This window comes from Chanos chanos, chromosome 12, assembly GCF_902362185.1.
Source record: "Chanos chanos chromosome 12, fChaCha1.1, whole genome shotgun sequence".
Lineage (NCBI taxonomy): Eukaryota > Metazoa > Chordata > Actinopteri > Gonorynchiformes > Chanidae > Chanos > Chanos chanos.
Window position 1 is genome coordinate 5041134 of NC_044506.1, and position 18625 is coordinate 5059758.

General features: G+C 42.9%; 2 protein-coding genes across 2 annotated transcripts in view; both read right to left on the reverse strand.

Moving 5' to 3' along the window:
• Positions 1–287: 287 nt before the first annotated feature.
• On the reverse strand, positions 288–11231 carry ube2e1 (ubiquitin-conjugating enzyme E2E 1). The gene is made up of 6 exons (XM_030788691.1): positions 11168–11231; positions 10165–10331; positions 9583–9633; positions 2510–2642; positions 1180–1327; positions 288–497 (listed from the first exon to the last, which is right to left on the reverse strand). The coding sequence occupies exons 2-6, from the start codon at positions 10320–10322 to the stop codon at positions 400–402; spliced, it is 588 nt and encodes a 195-aa protein (XP_030644551.1). The 5' UTR covers positions 10323–10331; positions 11168–11231; the 3' UTR covers positions 288–399.
• A 4204-nt stretch (positions 11232–15435) lies between these two features.
• Positions 15436–18625, reverse strand: part of LOC115825011 (ubiquitin-conjugating enzyme E2 E2-like) — a 38886-nt gene continuing 35696 nt past the window's right edge. Inside the window, exon 6 of the mRNA XM_030788734.1 lies at positions 15436–15533. Coding sequence (XP_030644594.1) covers positions 15436–15533 — 98 coding nt within the window. The remainder of the gene's footprint in view (positions 15534–18625) is intronic.

The following is an 18625-nucleotide window of genomic DNA, read 5'->3' on the forward strand; positions in this document are numbered from 1 at the left end:
ACAGGGGAAGACACCTTAAAATCCATTATTGCCAAAATCATGAATGAACTCTACTTGGGCAAAAAAAAAAAAAAAAAGAAAAGAAAAAAGAAAAACAAAAGCAGAAAACAAAAATCATCATAAGTCAACATGATGGGGTGAGAGAGAGAGAGAGAGAGGGGCTGGTGGGATAACAGAAAATAAGACTTTGAATTTCCGCATAAAAATCCTCCCTAACCCCTTTGATCTCCAACCGTGCCCCGCCCTCCCCTCCCCTCCCCTCCCCTCCCCTCCCGAAAACATATACACACCCCTTTTCTCCCATCTTCTACCGCCCCCCCCCTCGCAGTCTTCATCTTCCTCGACCCCAGACTCCGCCCCACCCTGAAGCAGCTCTTCTCTTTGGCCGGCTGCTCGCGATTATGTGGCGTAGCGTTTGGTCCACTGTTTGGCTATTCTGTCGTGCTCCGGTCTGTTGGTTGTGTACTGGGTGGCAATGCTTCCCACCAGTGGATCAGCTGGGAGAGAAGAGGAGAGGGGAAGACGTTTCATGTCGTTAGTGACAGTAACAGAGAAGGGAGATTTCAGTGCTTAAAAAGGGTAAAAAAGAAAATCGGCGTGTGAGAGCAAGTCGAAATAAACAGGTCACCTGGAGCTGAACAAACGCTACGCGAAAATCCGCTACAAACAACCGCAAAAATAAAGAGACCAATCACAATTCGACAACGTAACTAAAAAAGAACTTCCGACACGTGTGTATGCAGTATCATACATGAGCACCAGGGTACTGGATAGATGCTCACACCTGCAACTGCCAGGGTGGGTTTTTTTTTTGGAGTGTACCTGCCCTGTTGTAGTCTAGGTCTCTTTGGCAAAGCTCCAGCATACGACACAGACGCTGCAGCCAAAGCCCGTGACCAGCTAATCACTAGCATCAACTTATTTACATTTCTAAACAACCTAAGAACCACTCCGGTAAAAGTAACAACACTTCAATATTCGTTTAAAATACCCTAAGAACCTGTTTTATTCTTTGTTTTGGGGGTTTTTTTTACCTCCCCTGCACTCAAATTCCAATATAAGATACTGTCTGGATTTGATTTGGTTTAACCGTTACTGAGGTTTTACTGGAACTGTGGTTAGGCTGAAAAAAATGCCATGGCGGTTGTCGTGAATGGTTGTCAAGGGGGCGTGTCTTACCAGGGTTGCAGTCTGTGAGGAGGGAGCAGATTGACAGCAGCACCTTGGAGATAGTGAGGGCGGGGCTCCAGTTGTCCTTCAGGATGTCCAAACAGATAACACCCTGACTGTTGATGTTGCAGTGGTAGATTCTCGTACGGAACGTCACCTGGAACATTTACAAACAAATAAATAAAACAAAGGTCACCTGAAGGAAAACGAAAAACGCACACTGCTTCCTTAATCGAGATGGACACAAAAAAACCCAAAAAAGTCCACATGGGTGAATCTTTCCAGCCGTCGGATAAACTCCAAAACAAACGTGAGCAGCAGGACCCGCACACACACACACACAGAAAAAGAGATCAGTGGCAATGTTCCAAGCAAATAGTTATCTGCTGATAAGAGAATCATATAGCGCTTATCACACAAAAATCAACCATGCTGCACAATCCTTCCTCTGTCGCATCCTTTCTTCTTTCACTCTTTCACCATCCCTCCATTTTAAGTATATTCTCCTCAGTCACTCCGCGTCAGAGCAGAGCAGAGCAGAAAACAGCTGAAACATGGTGCTGTGTTACATGCTACAGTCTGAGAAACTGAAAAAAAAAAAACTCTTCGGGTTACGCGCCTCTCTCACCCAAAACTAAGGGCAAACATTACTTCTGCTTAAGGGCTCCGTCTGCAAAAAGCTGAAAGAGTCGCTACGCTAAAGCCTTGGCTGTCTGAACAGCCCGCTCTGCTATGGTAGAGAGGTTAACTGTGCGTTCAGACAGGTAGTGGAGCTTTGACTTAGAGTAGAGGGGGATTGATGAACATATCTGTTGTTCACCGTGGCTGCATTTTATGTCTAACATCCCTCGAAATGAAAACAAAACTGTTTTTGAGAAATGAAAACTAAGCTTATTAGATTCAAGAAGAGTTAAGATTTATAACTTGCACCGTAAATGAAAACGTAGACGCCATTGCTGGTGGAATTGGGCAGATGAAACTTTCTTCCCCCCCCCCCCCTTTAAGACTTCCTGCGCTCACATTCCAATTCAGTTGCTCTCCGATAATAATAATTCCACATGGTGAGCGATTTGCATGGAAATTAAACAAGTAATTGACGCTGGTCAACATCCAGAGGGTACTGATTAATGAACCAGAAACACAGAGAGAGAGAGTGTGAGTGAGTGAGTGAGTGAGTGAGTGAGTGAGAGAGAGAGAGAGAGGGGGACAGGGGACAGAGAGAGAGAGAGAGAGAGGGAGAGAAAGACAGAGAGAGAGAGAGAGAGAGAGAGTGAGTGTGAGAGAGAGAGAGAGTGAGTGAGAGTGAGAGAGAGTGAGAGAGTGAGTGATGACTGGGTACCTTGGGAGGTTTGAAGGGGTAGTCTGGTGTGAAAGCGATGTCGAGGAAGAAGACCCCACCCTCATACACAGAGCCCGGGGGGCCGAGAATGGTCGACCTCCACTCATAGATATTGTCTCCTTTAGGCCCAGCACTGCGGACAGAAATGACAGATTCTGAAGGAAGAACATTATCATAGTGGAGGAAAAATCTACAGAACATGTTAATCACAGTCATCAAAACAAGGGAGACATGATTTCTCAGGCATTCCCCAAGCATTGTTACCCAATCAGATCTACCATTCATTGGCACAATATTTAATCAAGTAAATAAGATTCATTTAACCCCCCTCCCCCCAAAAACAGAAAAGGTTTGCGCTAAAGGGGCAAACAAAAGTCTGTTGTGTCTTTCAAAACTGTCAAACACACTCACTGCGATTCTTCACAGTCCTCTCTTCTACATCAACAGTTGCTTGAGACTTCACTTTCAGTAGAAGTCATTTTTAAGAGACATTTCTGTAGCATTATAATATTATGATGTGATTTTTTATTTTATTTATTTATTTATTTTTTTTTTTTACACTGGACGAATCTGCTGTCATGTCAAGAAATCTGTAAATCGCAGCACTGTTTAATTTTGTGACAGTCAGTCAATCATTTCCCCCCCCCCTTTCGTCTGATAGATGGAAATATCTTCATAAAGTCTTCAGTAGTTATTTTACGGGAGGTGGGGGGTGACGATGTCGTGACATTTCCTCCAGCTTTTGCCTAGTTAACATATTCCCCGTCGGCTAGTTATTCATTAGAGCTACGACACAACCTGCCAAACGACTGAAGCGAGGATCAGTGCCGGAGAAAAACAAAGTCGGAGTTTATTTGCTAGCAGAGATAAAAGACTGTATTTGCATTCCTAAAGCCGACTGAGGGCGAACAAGGCTTCCAGCAAAACCCCGTGGCCTTGTGCCAATTTCTATTCATTACTATACATACACACGCTTTTCTGAGGAGTCGGGGGGGGGGGGGGGGGGGGGGGGGGGGGGGGGGGGGGGGGGGGGGGGTTAGGCAAAAAAACAAAACAGGTATGATACGTTCCCACTCAGCAGTTTATTAAAAATACGACACGACGTGTTCGAAAACGTCACACGAGATGGAGTAGAGGGGGAAAAAAAAAAAAAAAAAAATCGAATAAACAATGAAATATTCAAAACAGCTGGTGATGTAGGCAAACGCCACCACATCAAAGCAACACAGAGTCAGCCGAACAAACACTTGAAGATACTAAATAAAGCTGTTTTTGTTTGCGAAACTCACACCGCGTATGTTAGCCTCTCTCTCTCTCTCTCCTACACAGTGAATCTTTCTTTAAACGAAATCAATTTAGCTAAATATACACTGGCCAAATCCCTTCACCACCCCTGTCTAAACAATTCTGTGCACATATATAAACCTAAGTATAACCTGAGGTCGGAAGATAAAGATAAATTTAGGTTAGAGATTTTTCCTTGTGACCAAAGCGGGGGGCAACCGCAGTGGGAGCGACCACAGAATGCCCTGGGTCTGTATCTTAACCCCCACGCTGAACACACACACACACACACACACACACACACACGCGTATTGTTGGATCATTCAACATTCTAACTTGCACCGGTTGTGATTACAACGAATGCAAATGGGGGGGGAAAAAAAAAAAAACACACACAGAAAGAACAGAGCTGCTTCTCTCCTCCTCACAAAGATCTCACAGTATCCCGAAAGAGCCCAGCCGTTCACATCCACTGCACAGATCCCAACGCTGTGTGTTTTTCCACACAAAGACACAGAGAGAGAGAGTGAGTCACAGATATCAGTTGAGAAATGAAAATTAGTGTCTACTGCTTTACACACCCAAGCGAAAGGTCAAAAAGTCAATAACGGTTTGAAGCGTATATCTGATCGACGATCTTAAGTGAAAGAGACATTATGGCGTGAAAAAACAAAACAAAACAAAAAAAAAAAACACACGATAGGGTGGGGAGGGGCAATCATTAAGCACTTTTACAAGGCTCTGACAGTCTTGACACATGATATGTGATATCAAATCATTTTCCAGTCTGAAAAATGTCTTTTGCATCAACATGAAAGAGTCTATTTCACGCACACACACACACACACACACACGAGTTGTCAAAGGAGATTAAATACCAGCAGAATTCACGCTGACTTCAGAAGATGATGGCTAATCCCTCACTAACCATTTCTAAAAACCACAGCTTCTCCTCAAAGACCTTGTTTATGGTCCTGACAAAGCAAATCATCGCTCGTTACTGATGCTTAACCAAACTCAATCTCTCTTCCCATTTCTTCAGCGTCTGTCTTTCAAGGGCTGTGAGTCACAAGCTATCGTTTCCACCTGTAAAAATGTACGTCTGTCTGTGGGGAACTGTCTGTGCAACAAGGCCCTCCCACATCCAAGTATTCGTCCAGTCAAACAGGAACAAAAGTATACTCAGTAATGTCATTGGTTTTAAAAAGTGTCTACAGGCATCCTCCGCAGCAACAAACAGGAAAAAAACCATGTATTGATTATGAAAACTGTCTGACAAAAGGTCACTGGTTTTCCAAAAACAGGTCAAGATGTTAAAAAAAAAAAAAATTGTACCACGAAAGCAGTGAAACAGACTCATGGCTGATTCACAGTATCAGTTGATTACAGGGCTGTTTCAACTTCAGAGACAGACAGAGAAAGAAAGAGAGGGAGAGAGAGACAGAGAGACAGAGAGACTTGGGTTGTAAAAGCAATGCTTAATAAAGACAAGGCCAAACGGACCTTGGCCAGTCACCCCGAGGCATCTGGTTGTGTCTGGAGGACCCTCAAAGGAAAGAGTGGAATGTGGGCAGGCCACCACATTGCCAAAGCGGAAATCCTAATTAATATGGATGGCTTTTCAGTTACCTCAGCTTTTCTCTCCCTCTCTCTCTCACACACACACACACACACACACACTCTGAGGGTGGCCTCAGTGGATAAGCACGTGTGTGTGAGTGTGAGTGTGTGTGGGAAGTGTGTGTTTCAACGATCTTTGAAATGACACCATCCATAAACATTAGCTCACTGCAGTGGCTGTGCAGGAAAGGTCACGGGCACAGTGAGTGTTTTATAACAGCCAGAAAATCTCACAGAGAGACAGAGCGCAATGCCATGCTTCACACACACACACACACACACACACACACACACACACACCAATGCCATGCTTCGGACAAACCAATGCAATGCAATGAGAGAGAGAGACAGACAGACAGAGAGAGAGAGAGAGAGAGAGAGAGAGAGAGAGAGAGAGAGAGAGAGAGAGAGAGAGAGAGCGCAATGCCATGCTTCATACAAACCAACACACACACACACACAGAACAATGCCATGCTTCGGACAAACCAATGCAATGCAATGAGAGAGACAGACAGACAGACAGAGAGAGAGAGAGAGAGAGAGAGAGAGAAGAGCAAAACCCGTGTTATCAGAGATCAGACTGCCCGTGTGAGACTCTGGTGGGAGAATGCGACTGAGAGACTTGTAAACAAAAGGAGGAGAAGAAGAATGTGTGGCCACGGAGACCACTTCACTGCGTCCAATCACAGACGCATTAACACCACACACACACACTCACTTTCAGTTCACAGCAGCTCTGTATACCAAGCCCTGGAATGCCTGGAATCCGGGGTGACCGAGTGACACCCATAGGCAAAAATCCACATGGGAGGATAGTGGGAGGAACAGGAGGAGGGAGGGAGAGAGAAAAAATGCACACGATACAGACCGACATATGTAGAGACAGAACTCTCCCTTCCCAGACAAAAAGACGTTTAAAAGATGGGGGGGGGGGGAATAATAAAAAAATAAAACCAAAAACAAATTAAGTTCTGAAGAGTTCTGACTAGCATTAAATTGATCTAGGACGACGAAACACTCTCACTGCATACAAGACAATCAGTGGCTTCTAAAAGACAACAACACTAAACAAGAAAAAAAAAACAAAAAAAAAAAAAAACACAGCATTCAAATTTTTCAATGAAGTAACAGGTTGTGCTCTGTGGGTTTTTTTTTTTTTTTTTTTTGCTGAATAAAGGGAAAACAAAAAAACCTTATTGTCTCGAATTAGCCTAATTAAGCAAAGCCTCCCATGTTTTCTTGAGTGACCACATTCTACGTGTGACACAGAAAGCAAAGAGATTTTCTTCTGTTTACAAAACAGAGAAGGCCTCACAGATGTGGTGTTAAAAAAAACATAACAAAACAAAAACACCAAAGTGTTGCGACACACAGACTGTAGCCTCAAATTCTTCACCGTACAGGACAGAAACAGCTTTAGCGCCCAGTTCAACTACAGGCTTCAGCGGAGGCTAATCCAATACGCTCATTTTAATACTGCAGACATCTGCAGGCCCCCCCGGTGAAAATGGCAATAGATTGGTCTTGTCAAGACACAACCCCTCCTCACTCACACATCCATTCAGGATGGCTTTACCGCTGAAAAACACATGTTGAAAGGTGTGAATTACTGCTGTAAACACTGTGTGTGACTCAGACCGCACTGCACATGAGGCTGCAATGCTTATTCCAATGAGATCAATCTCTCTCTCTCTCCTAGTCTGACTCTCATACTCGCGCGCACACACACACACACACACACACACACACACACACACACTCTCCAAAGTCCTGATGAGCCCTAGGCATATATTCAGGAAAGCAGAAGAGCACAATATATACAGAGAGAGAGAGAGAGAGACACACACACACACACACACACACACACACACACACACACACACCACAAGTGAGCAAAAAGAGAGAGAGACAGTCAACACCAACTTTTACCTGCTTTGTGGTGGTACTGTAGACTGATGAAAATGGGGCTGCTCACTTTAAAACCACATACCATGACCACCCCCCACCACACATATGTACACACACGCACACACACACACTCTCTCTCTCTCTCTCTCTCTCTCCAAAGTCCTGATTAGCGCTGGGCATATGCTCTGGCTGTGCGAAGGGAAAAAAAGAAAAAGAAAAAGAAAAAAAGGAAAAAAAAGCAACTGCGGCTCGTCTAACTTGCAGGTTTCAGTGAATCTGACAAAACCCTGGACCCGACAAAACCCTGGACCCGACAAAACCCTGGACCTGAGGGAGGGTACAGTTAAAAGTTTAGGGACAGACCACCAGACCTCAGCAAACCCCTTAGATGGGCAGTGTAAGACCCTCTCTGCCAACTCCAGTCTGAGCATCTGGGCCATGCCTTTGTGTGTGTGTGTGTGTGTGTGTGTGTGTGTGTTAAACCTCATAATCCCTCATGGGATTAACCAGGCTGCCCCTCAGCATCTCCATTACTAGGGCACCAGTGACACAGAGCTCTACATTTCAGACATCTTTACTCACATTATAAAATCAAATGCTTAATTTCATGGAAAGCAAAGAGCACAAAATATGTACACAGACAGACAGACAGACAGAGAGAGAGAGAGAGAGAGAGAGAGAGAGAGAGAGAGAGAGAGAGAGAGAGAGCACACACAAGTGAGCAAAAAGTCAGTCAGTCAACACCACCTTTTACACTTTTACCTGTTTTGCGGTGGTGCTGTTGACTGATGGGAACGGTGCTGCTCACTTTCAAACCCCCCCCCGCAAGCCTCAGCCATGGCAAACTTGTTAAGTCAGCTGATTTTAACAACAACAAAAAATATGCCAGATCTATGGGACACAAACTACTGGCTCTATCTACAAAACGCCTGTTTACAGAGACTCGCATGTGACTACGTCTGAGACGCTGGGGCCTTTGTACATTATCAGTTCTCACCTCAAGGTCTAGATGCAGTTAGAGGAGATATTAATGTGGAGACTGAATGACCCACAGGGTGTGGGGGGGGGGGTGTTGTTTAACACAGCAAACCACATGTTAGCTAGAACTATGGTTTTGCAAACTTCTCCTTTAAAAAAATGCCACATTTCACACTGGCTTCATGTCAAGTCCAGCACCCATGAGACATACTGTCACACACACACACACACACACACACTCATCTAATCAAATTACCAAACAGTAGAACCACATGTACATAGTTAAGGATTTTTCCACAAAAAGACCAGAAGTCCAAAAACTAGATGTTGAAAAACATTGAGACAGGAATAATAATGACATGCAAAAGAAAAAAGAAAAAAGCCTTGAATAACCTCTTGTTGTTTGTGTGCACAAGGACAGCACGTCAAATCTCTTAATTTCTGAAGAGTTCTTTAAGACCATCAATAAAATAGAGAACATGGATCAAATAAACAGCAACAACAACAACAACAACAAAAACAACAAAAAAGACATTTTTCTGCAAATAAAAATAACGAAACCAAAACATCGTGTGGAGATGAAGGCTACACAAATGACATTCTAATTCTATGTAGATGAATTTGATAGCACAATCTGCAGTCAAATTTGACAGAAGCTCAAGTTTCCGCCGCAGGCGGCTTTTCTCACCGATTCTAGAACCTTCAGTCTCTCTTAACATTCCACTGCAGAACACTCTGCGCGTGCAACGTTTTCCTACAGGCATCAAACTTGCTTCAACTGTTCCACAGGCCAAGAGCCATGACCAAGAGAAACAGAGGGTGGCTTTTTTTTTTTTTTTTTTTGGCTGTGGTCAAAAAAAGCAACAAACGAAGCCGTCGTACTGTAAGTGGACTCAAGTTAAACCCAGAACCTGATACCGCTCTGCCACTGTGCCCTGCCAACCGCAGCACACCCAAAAATGACCCTCAGGGCACAATACAAGAACATGACCCCCCCGGGCTAGAGCAGGTTCACTACGGGAAAGCCAAAAATGCCACAGCCATTTGAAAGATGTTTCTGAAGGTTATGGCAACTTTAAGAGATGACACATAAGAGCAGAATTATGACGCAGCAGAGAGTGAAAGTGCAGTAAGGAGAAAAAAAAAAAGCCAGTCCATTATCTTTATCATTCAAAACCATCTGGGTTCTCATTGCTGCTTCCTAACTACCAAATAAGGGGTGTGATCAGCAAATCTTCAGAATGAAGAAAAAGAGGAGGGAGAGAGAGAGAGAGAGATTTACCTGCAGTTTGGTGGTGGGTCCAACATAATGTCAGCCAGTTCCTTCTGAATTCTGTAAGATAAATCAATCGTTCATGAAATTACACACACACAAAAAAACATGAATCATTCATAGATGAAACCATAACTGGACCACACACACACACACACACACACACACAACTGCAACAATCATGTCTATTACTCAAATTCTGTAAAACCACCGACAGGCCAAAGACCACACACAAAGGTGAAAAACAAGACGAACTATTTGAATAAACATATGAACGGGTTTCCTCTCAAGCTTTTTTCGCACCACTGAAGCGATATTTTAAAGACGACACGAAAGCCAATACCAGCTTTACAAAACGACTCAGGTTTAGAACCATGCAAATAAGAAGTGTTGGGCATTAACTTGCAAACAGACACAGGACCTTTCTTCTGTACTCCATCACAGGTGTGATTTCACGGTTGTAATCAGCTACGCTCCAAAGGTGTTGATAGCTAATTCTCAAGCATCCTGGCTACATCACAGTGAACATTTTGCCCTTCAAAAGTTTCATCTTTTTTTTTCTGAACTGTCAGGAGGCTTTTGAGAACTTACCTTTTCGCGCTGGTGGAGAGTAGTTTGGAGGTCTTGCTCATGCTTGCTTTACCGTCTCGTTTCTTGCTAGGCGTGTCTTTTTCGGGTTGCTGATGAGTGGAAGAGGAAGATGAGGATGAAGAAGAACTAGTGCTGGCACGCGAATCCTCATCCGACATGCTACCGACCTCAAAGAGGGTGGAAAAAAAACAATAGATTGCTGTCAGATAGCAAAAAAACAACGAGCGCTTCACATTATGCAAACAACATAACAACAACATGAAAGAATGTACAACCAACTCAAATATAGGGGTGACCTTTAATTCGACTTTACAACAAAACACAGCTCCATACGTCCTTTTAACGCAATTTTTTCCGGTTTTCAAAGCTAACATACGAGTCCATTTGAACTTATCCCACTTTATCTCTGAAACGGTTCCTTCTTTCGTAACCCCACAGGAGCAGATTACTGACCTCCGCAAATGTTTGCGCTGTAACCGTTTATGTTTAGCGTTCTCGTGACAATTTAGACCTCTGAGAGGCTTTCAATTATAACTCCGTGAAGGTGATGTTTAACGTGTAATTAATCTAATTAACTAGCTCGGACTGAAGTGAAGCAGAAAGGGAAATCGATTGGGCGATGTCGCATATACGTTTTGGGAAACGCTTCACTTTCCTCCTATTCCTGTCGCCTCGAGTTCACGAAACTTTCACTCTGAAATCAACAAGATGATTTGTCGATTACACAAGAAGCATATATGATTGAAAAAACAAGTCAAAATCGTCGATCCAGACCAATATCTTAGACCATCGAATTTCTTTACGGCGTTTTTATCCCTCGACATCGAACTGATCTAGGTTCAGCGGCTCGTCCTAGGACGGACCATTCTCTTCAATTCCCCACGATGGTTAAAGATATCTACATCCGCCATCCAGTCATTAAAACACATCGCCAGACAACTCACAGGTGATTCAAATCCGACTTCAATACAAAAGATGTTTGCTTTTTTCGCTCGTTAGCTACCTTTTCTTTGTGTCTGTGTGTGCCTCTTCCGTCGTCTGGACGCGTGTCTTTCGCCTCTCTCGGAGCGGAAGTGCTGGTGCAACAGCAGCTGTAGCTCTATCCAGTGCAATGGAGTCGCTATCTCGGCTTGGGCATATCATGGGCTGGTAATGTCAAACTGGAGAATCACCTCTCTATAGGTACTTCACACCATTGCTGAACACGAGAGACAGAAACGTCTGAACGTCCTCTGCCAACGTTCAAATAACGTAAACAACCTTTATTTTACAAGGACGGTAATTTTCTGTGGACTGCCCGTGTGAAAATAACTGCATTTCGTTTGTTCCTTTTCTTTCTTAAAGAAAAAAGATCCATGTAGCGTATATATTAACTGACTGTACTCTACCTGATCTTGAAACTAAAGTTAATGTGGACTCACAGAGGAGTTGGCTTCATAATGGTAGCAGTCCGTTCTCATCTACAAAGCCTTGACAAGTCTTGAACTGGTGGGCGCTCTTAGCTGTGTTGCACTCCCTCCCTCAAGGGACTTGAGTTGTCAGTGTTGTAGTCGAGCCATTGATCTCTTTTCTGTGTGATTCCCCTCCTGAATTTGTTGAGTGTGGTGTGGGGGAAATTTACCAACAGTCAGACTCAATTTCATTGCAACCTCAACAATAGTTAAGGACATTGATCAAATTGATGATTGTTCATAGGAAACAAGAGTGTCACAGGCTGGAATATATCAACAGATTTTCAATACGAGTTTTGGATTCACTGAATTAAAATTGAATTGACCTCAGTCCAGCTGAATTGTTCTGAATTGTTCTGTCTCCCTTATTCATACACTCACTGGGTACCAGGGCAAAAGGAATGCCCTCAAAATGAAAACACATTCAACTGTTTCCAGCTTTGCGGTAATCTGTAGGGACGAAGACCGGAGCCATGTGATGTGTATACACTCTCATATGCCTCACGTTGACCTGAATGGGCTCGGAAACTAATTTGTTGAATCTTGGCACCAAAAATTTCAACGCTGCGTCTGCACAGCAAGTCCTAAACGCACGGCCACGGCCTGACGGTTGTTATTCCCGTGAAGCTTCATCTCCTGACCGTTGGCAGGCAGTGGGGGGAGATGTGGGAGATGTTGCTCCAAAGAGTCGGTGTGATGACTTAAGAATGAAAGGTGAGAGAAATGCACCAAGCAATTACTACCATGCTGCTTCCCCCAGCCCTCTTCTTCTGGAGGAGGAGCCGACTGCCAGCTGTAATTACCTCAGCTGGAGCTGTCCCCACATCTCCCCCCACTGCCTGCCAACGGTCAGGAGATGAAGCTTCACGAGAATAACAACCCATGAAGAAGAGGACAATCCAATCTAATGAGTCTAAAAGAAGGAAAGAAGAACTGTACCGAGGGTCAGAAGCTTCTGTTGGTTCCACGAGAGGTTGAGCATTCCAGCGTGAGATTCTGGAACTTCTTCTGTGACATCAGAGTTCTACCGTTCCATTTGATTCTCACCAGCAACCCCCCCACCCCACCCCCTCCCCCCCTCCAAGCTTCAGGAGGTTGAGAGTTGAAGGCCTCTTGTTATCATGTGTGAAGAAGAGGTGAACCTACCCACTTCCTTTCTGGTGTTCTGCCTGCATGATGTGTGTGTTTGCACGATCAGTGACGTGACTGCCTGCTTGCGTGAATGGGAGATGTGTAGGTGAGGCTATTTCACCTAACAGAGCTATTGTAAAACCAGTAAAAAAAAAAAAAAAATCACCATGTTTATTTTTGTTAAAGTGCTTTTTAGAAGGCAGGTCACACAAAAAAGATTTATGAGTGCTCGTGTTTGGGATCAGTGGGTGTAGCTTTCTGTGTTTGTTTGTGTGCATGTGTGCATACAGTATGCAGGCCTCATACTGAAGAACAGTACTGTTTGAGTTATGTGACATTTCAAAAATTCTTTCAAATTCTTTTTTAAGACCAGTGATTTGCATATCCACACACACTATATCCAAACTAAACTGAAGTCTATGTATCAGAATCTCCAAAGGAAAAAAAAAAGGCATCCATACTTTTTTTTTTTCTGCAAAAGAATGAGAGATTTTCATTTCTGATCACTTTGTTAAAAAAAAGTTTCTTCAACGATGTGATAATCAGTAAGAAAAGCCTTGAAAAGCTTCACCCTGAGTCCGAGTCCTAACGTCATGGTGTTAATGATGAAGCTTAGCAGAAAAAAAAAAACACCTGAAAACCACCGAACACAGAAACTTTGTTTTCCTTTTGCACATGAAAGTGAAGATTCTCTTCAGATTAAACCAATACACCACTGAGCATTCCACACCATTCAACAGTTTTACTGTTCTCCTACGGTCACTTCATACAAAGCTGTTTGGGTTGTTAGGGGTATAGAAGCACGAATCCAGAGAGCCAGCTTCTGCCTGATTTATTTTTTTTTTAATTTTCTTTTTTTCTGGAACAGGATAAAAATCCTCTGTTGCATGAATGGAAAAAAGCTGAATGGACTGTGTTGGATATGGATTTTTTTTTTTTAATTGGCTCTGCAAGGAAAAAAATTGGAGCAAATTCCCCCATTTCCAAGGGCACGCTGCACATGTCTTGGTGTTAAGAGTTCTTTCATAACACTCTTTTCTCTCACACTCAACCTTTTTTTTCTTTTCTTTTTTTTTTTTTTTTGAGAGGAAGACAGCCAGCAATCAAAGACTTTTCAAAGTGTCTGTGAACTGTGGTGTGTGTGTGTGAGAGAGAGAGAGGGGGGGGGGTGAATATGGCTTTTACCTGGGAAATTAACTAGTGAGAACACAGAAGGAAGTGTTTGTTACAACAAGGCCTCGCAACATTCGTGAAAAAAAGAATTCAAATCAGAGAGTTCATACCTTTGTGAACTCATGTTTAAACGAAGACGAAATCGATGCGGAAAAGTTTGCTTCTTCAAGGCACTGAATCAAAACTCAGAAACACTTTAAACAGTTTCATCTGTGCTCAGCTGTACTCAGATGTATGAATGCCAAAATAAAGGTGTTTTTTTTTTTTTTTCGTCTTTCACAATAACTAATTAAGACGAGGGGGGGGGGATCATTGTTTGTGGGTTTAGACGGTGGCGATGGTGTGGGCGAGTGTTCTGTGAATCCTTCGTGGTGTAACTTAAGCTCTAAATGTGACATCATTGTTCCAAAAATTGGTCATATTGAGAAGGAGGGGGTGTGAGGGGGTGGAAAACCTTTAGCAGGCCACAAACACTCTTACACAGTGGGGCTTTCGCTCAGTTATCAGTCTGGTTAAACGTGTGGTAAGACTTTTATTTCCTAGAGGAAGTGGTGATCTTGAGTATTAAAAAACAAACTTAGAAAAGAAAAAAAAAAGAGGATGGAGACAACCCTTTGCGATCGCGAGACGAATAACGTTCTTACGGTCGTTGGAGAAAAAAAGGTAAACAAACACTGAAGGGATAAAACCAACAAACCAGTCTGGCAAACTGTATGTTTCTTTCTTTCTTTCTTTTTTTTTTTTTTGAATGCACGTATTTATTTGTTTATTTATTTGAGTGATCACTGTATGCTTCCCACAATGAATTTTATTTTTATTTGTTTTACAATAAAACAAACTTATCAACTTTATCCAATTAGCAGCAAGCCCATCATCCTCAGAGCCTATTCCCAGTGATACCACTATAGACCAAGGCTGAAGGCTCTGGTTTTTTTTCACGTAAACATCATCTTCGAAAGGGGAGACGGAGAATGAAAAAAAAAAAAAGATCATCCAAAAAAACAAAAACGAAAAAAAAAAAAAAAAAAAAGGATCCATTTCATGGGATTTTTTTTTTTGTGGATGTCACATGACCTTGTGGGCATCTGCATTTACTCTTCCTCTTCTCTCTCTCGCTGTCGTTCTGTCGTTGGAGGTTTGATTGACAGAGTGAAAATAATGAGTCCGAAGGAAACACTGGTTATGAAGAATAGCTCCTCCTACAGCCATGAAATTCAAATGGGCACACTACCAAACAAGGAGTATAATAATAATAATAATAATAATAATAATAATAATAATAATATAAAGCTTTGATGACCATACCAACATTCAGTGTATTGGAAAGTACAATCCCAATCTACTCTTTGTATACATACAACATACTGTATAAAAAAAGCTTTCAAGTCAACAAGGAAACATAGGACAGTTCAAAGGAGGCATGGGTTTGGGGTGTGGGGGGGGGGCAGGGTTGGGGGTTACTGGGTGTGCTTTTTTTTGGGTCCTGGGGGGGGGGGGTTTATGGAGGAAAGAGAGTCTATGTAGCGTAGCGTTTGGTCCACTGTTTGGCTATCCTGTCGTGTTCAGCTCTGTTGGTCAGGTACTGCGTGGCAATACTCCCCACCAAAGGATCCGCTGTGAGAGAGAGAGAGAGAGAGAGAGAAGGGGGGGGTGAGAGGGAACAGTGGGGATAAGAATGCGATTTTCTATCAAATTTGCATGTATTCTTTTTTTTTTTTTTTGCTGACTACACACAGGTTGTCTTATATTACAGGTGGCAAACACAGAGGCCTTCCGCCTGTTCAGTGATGCGGTGCAGAGGTCAAAATCCTATTAGAAACAGCTGTAACTGTCAGGAACAGATAACGCAAGGAACAGCCACAGGGGTGGGCGGCAGAAAAACTCCAGTTCACGTTGGATTCCTTAATATTAATAGGCTTGTGACCAAATTTGTTTCAGTGCAGCGTATTACAGAGCTCTGGCATCATAGGCAAAAGCTACACAAATTACATCAATAAATACACAAAATGGTACACCATGGACAGAATGCATCTTATAACGAGCCGCAAAGAGGAAGCAGTGGTCTGACAGATAGAACATATATATATATATATAATATATACCCAATGTATATATAATAATTAATAATTATGCATATGTGTTATTGATCAAAGCAAAATGACAAAATGTAATTACAGTGGGGTTTTTTTTTTGTGTATTTAGAAACTGGTGTGTCATTCAGCCTGTGACCGCTGGCTATAAAAATGTATATTTTTATTATTGCTAAACTTATGATGATTATTATTACTGCTTCGTTGTTAAATGAACCCTGTGCTTTTGGAGTATGAGATAGCAGACAGCCTGACGAACTCATTTGGAGAGCAGACTGACAGACGTATGACAGTGGCAGAAATAAAGTGTTCTTTTTGGAAGGAGGCATGGGGGGGGTTGTGTTTAAGTTTAGGTGGTTGGAAGGGGGGTGGTCAAGTCTCAGGGTTGGTCATATGTTCTGCAGACCAGAGCAGCGGAGTTTGAGGTTGACCACATTCACTTCCTGTTCAGTTCAGGAAATGGTGAAATGCCTCATTTATAGAACGTAATTTCAATTTCTCTTTCACTGTTGTGTTCCTAAATTAAACTGAGGGCCGACCCTGATGGAAATCCATGGGATTGCAAAATTAGATTTTCCCGTTTTGAAAAGGCTGAAACTGAGATGTGGGAGGGAGGTGTAGGGAGGTCAGTTTGATTCAAATTCAGTTCGGTCAGGGAGCAAACTGAAATTCAGTCTGTGAACAGTAAAAATGTCTATTATTTTCCACGGAACACACACACACAGACAGAAAAAGAAAGACAGACAGAAAAAGAAAGAAAGAAAGAAAGAAAGAGTGACTAGTATTCTGTTAAACAAAAGACAGAATGGTTGTCCTCTACTCAAAGAGTATGTATGTGTGTGTGTGTGTGTGTGTGTGTGTAAGAGAGGGTCTGTACTCTGGTGCAAGAAGGGAGAGAACGAGAGAGCGAGAGAGAGAACGAGCGTGAAAGACTAGCTGTGCTGTGCTGACTGAGGGTCTGTGTTCGGGTAAGACAGAGCGAGAGAAAGCGTGTCGGTGTTGGGTATGGGTTAAAGGCTGCAGTCCTCTGAACACCAGAGACTGCCTCTGAGGTCGGAGAGGAATTAAAAGCCTGTAAGGGTTAATTAACTGTCATTGCTCTCCTCTTTAATGAGCTGAATCTCATTGATCCCCCCTGTGTGAATAGCACCTTCAGGGGATGGGGGGGGGTGCCAGCGAAAGAGGAAAAGGAGAGCGGGGGGAGGGGCAGGCATTTTGATTCAGGGCCTGTAGTGAGTGCTAAAGTCCTGTTGTGCACCGTGAGAGCTGTGTGTGTGTGTGTGTGTGTGTGTGTGTGTGTGTGTGTGTGTTTGTGCGCATGTGTGTGTTAGGAAGCGGACAGAATGGTGACTGCATAGGAAAAAATGTCCGACTCATCATACAACCTTGAATAAAGGTGATGAGAGAGCACTGATGACATACAACCCCGCATTCAGATCCCAGAGCAGATTCTAGAATTTTGTTATTCTAATTCAAGACTCTAATTCTGTCACTGCAGCTCATTCTTGATTTCCACACATGATTACAGCATGCACAGTGCATATCGTTAAAATGTTGACATGCTGTGGTTACGGATATCACCATGAGAGTAAAACATCTATAATGTGCACAAACAATTAATAATTAATGATGTGCCTTCTGTCCATGCATGATTTGTACATTTTGAAAGTTAGATTTTTATTTAAAGAGAGAGAAAATGAGAGAGGCTACGATGAGTATCATTATCATTATTATTATAATTATTATTATTATTATTACTATTTAAGGAACATAGCTATGCCACTACACAAAGGGGAAAATTCCAGATTCTGAACTTTTCTATCAAGTGTATTACTGAGGACTTAGATTGCACGGAGCCCTCCCCCTTCCATTCCATCTCTCTCTATATTCTCATAAGTAGCCGTGTAATGGTACCGTGGAAGAAGGAAACGCTCCCTTTACGACTGTAAAACAAATGCTACAATGCCTATTAGCAACTCACGGTGCCGCGGTCTCTCGTTACTGAGCCATAGCCTACCATTAGCGTCTCCTCCAGCGAACGGCCCGGTTACATTTACCATGATTCCGCCTCGCGCCGCATGTTTATCGTTTTTGGAACGACCGGCATTTACGGAGTTCATTTCCCCTCCGACGTTAACGTCTGTAAAAACAGACGGGGTGAAATCTGAACAACGGCAGTAGCCATCCGTTCTCATTTGCAGCTCTACGACGAAGACAGAACTTTTTTTTTCCCCACCATCAGCGCTGTAACGGGCGATGTCTGTGACCTGCCTGTAAACCGTTATTACTGTCGCCTTATCATTCGCTCGAGTGATTTAGGTCGTCTATTGATTATTACGCCAGAAGGAAAATAGACATTTACTTACACAGATTTGCGGCAAATTGTTTATCTAATAAAGATCATTTGGCGGCAATAAGAAGAGCAAATAGTGCTGCGTAACGGGGATGAAAAAATGGACTTACGATTTCTCTGACTTTTCCCGCGCTTTTTTCCCCCCCACAATGCGCTGCCCTTTTCCATGTTAATGGAGCTAATGTGACCTTTCAGGTCCGTCTTGAGAGGCACTGACTACAATAATCGTTAGGGTCAAACAGTAATCGGTTTCTCCCGTATTC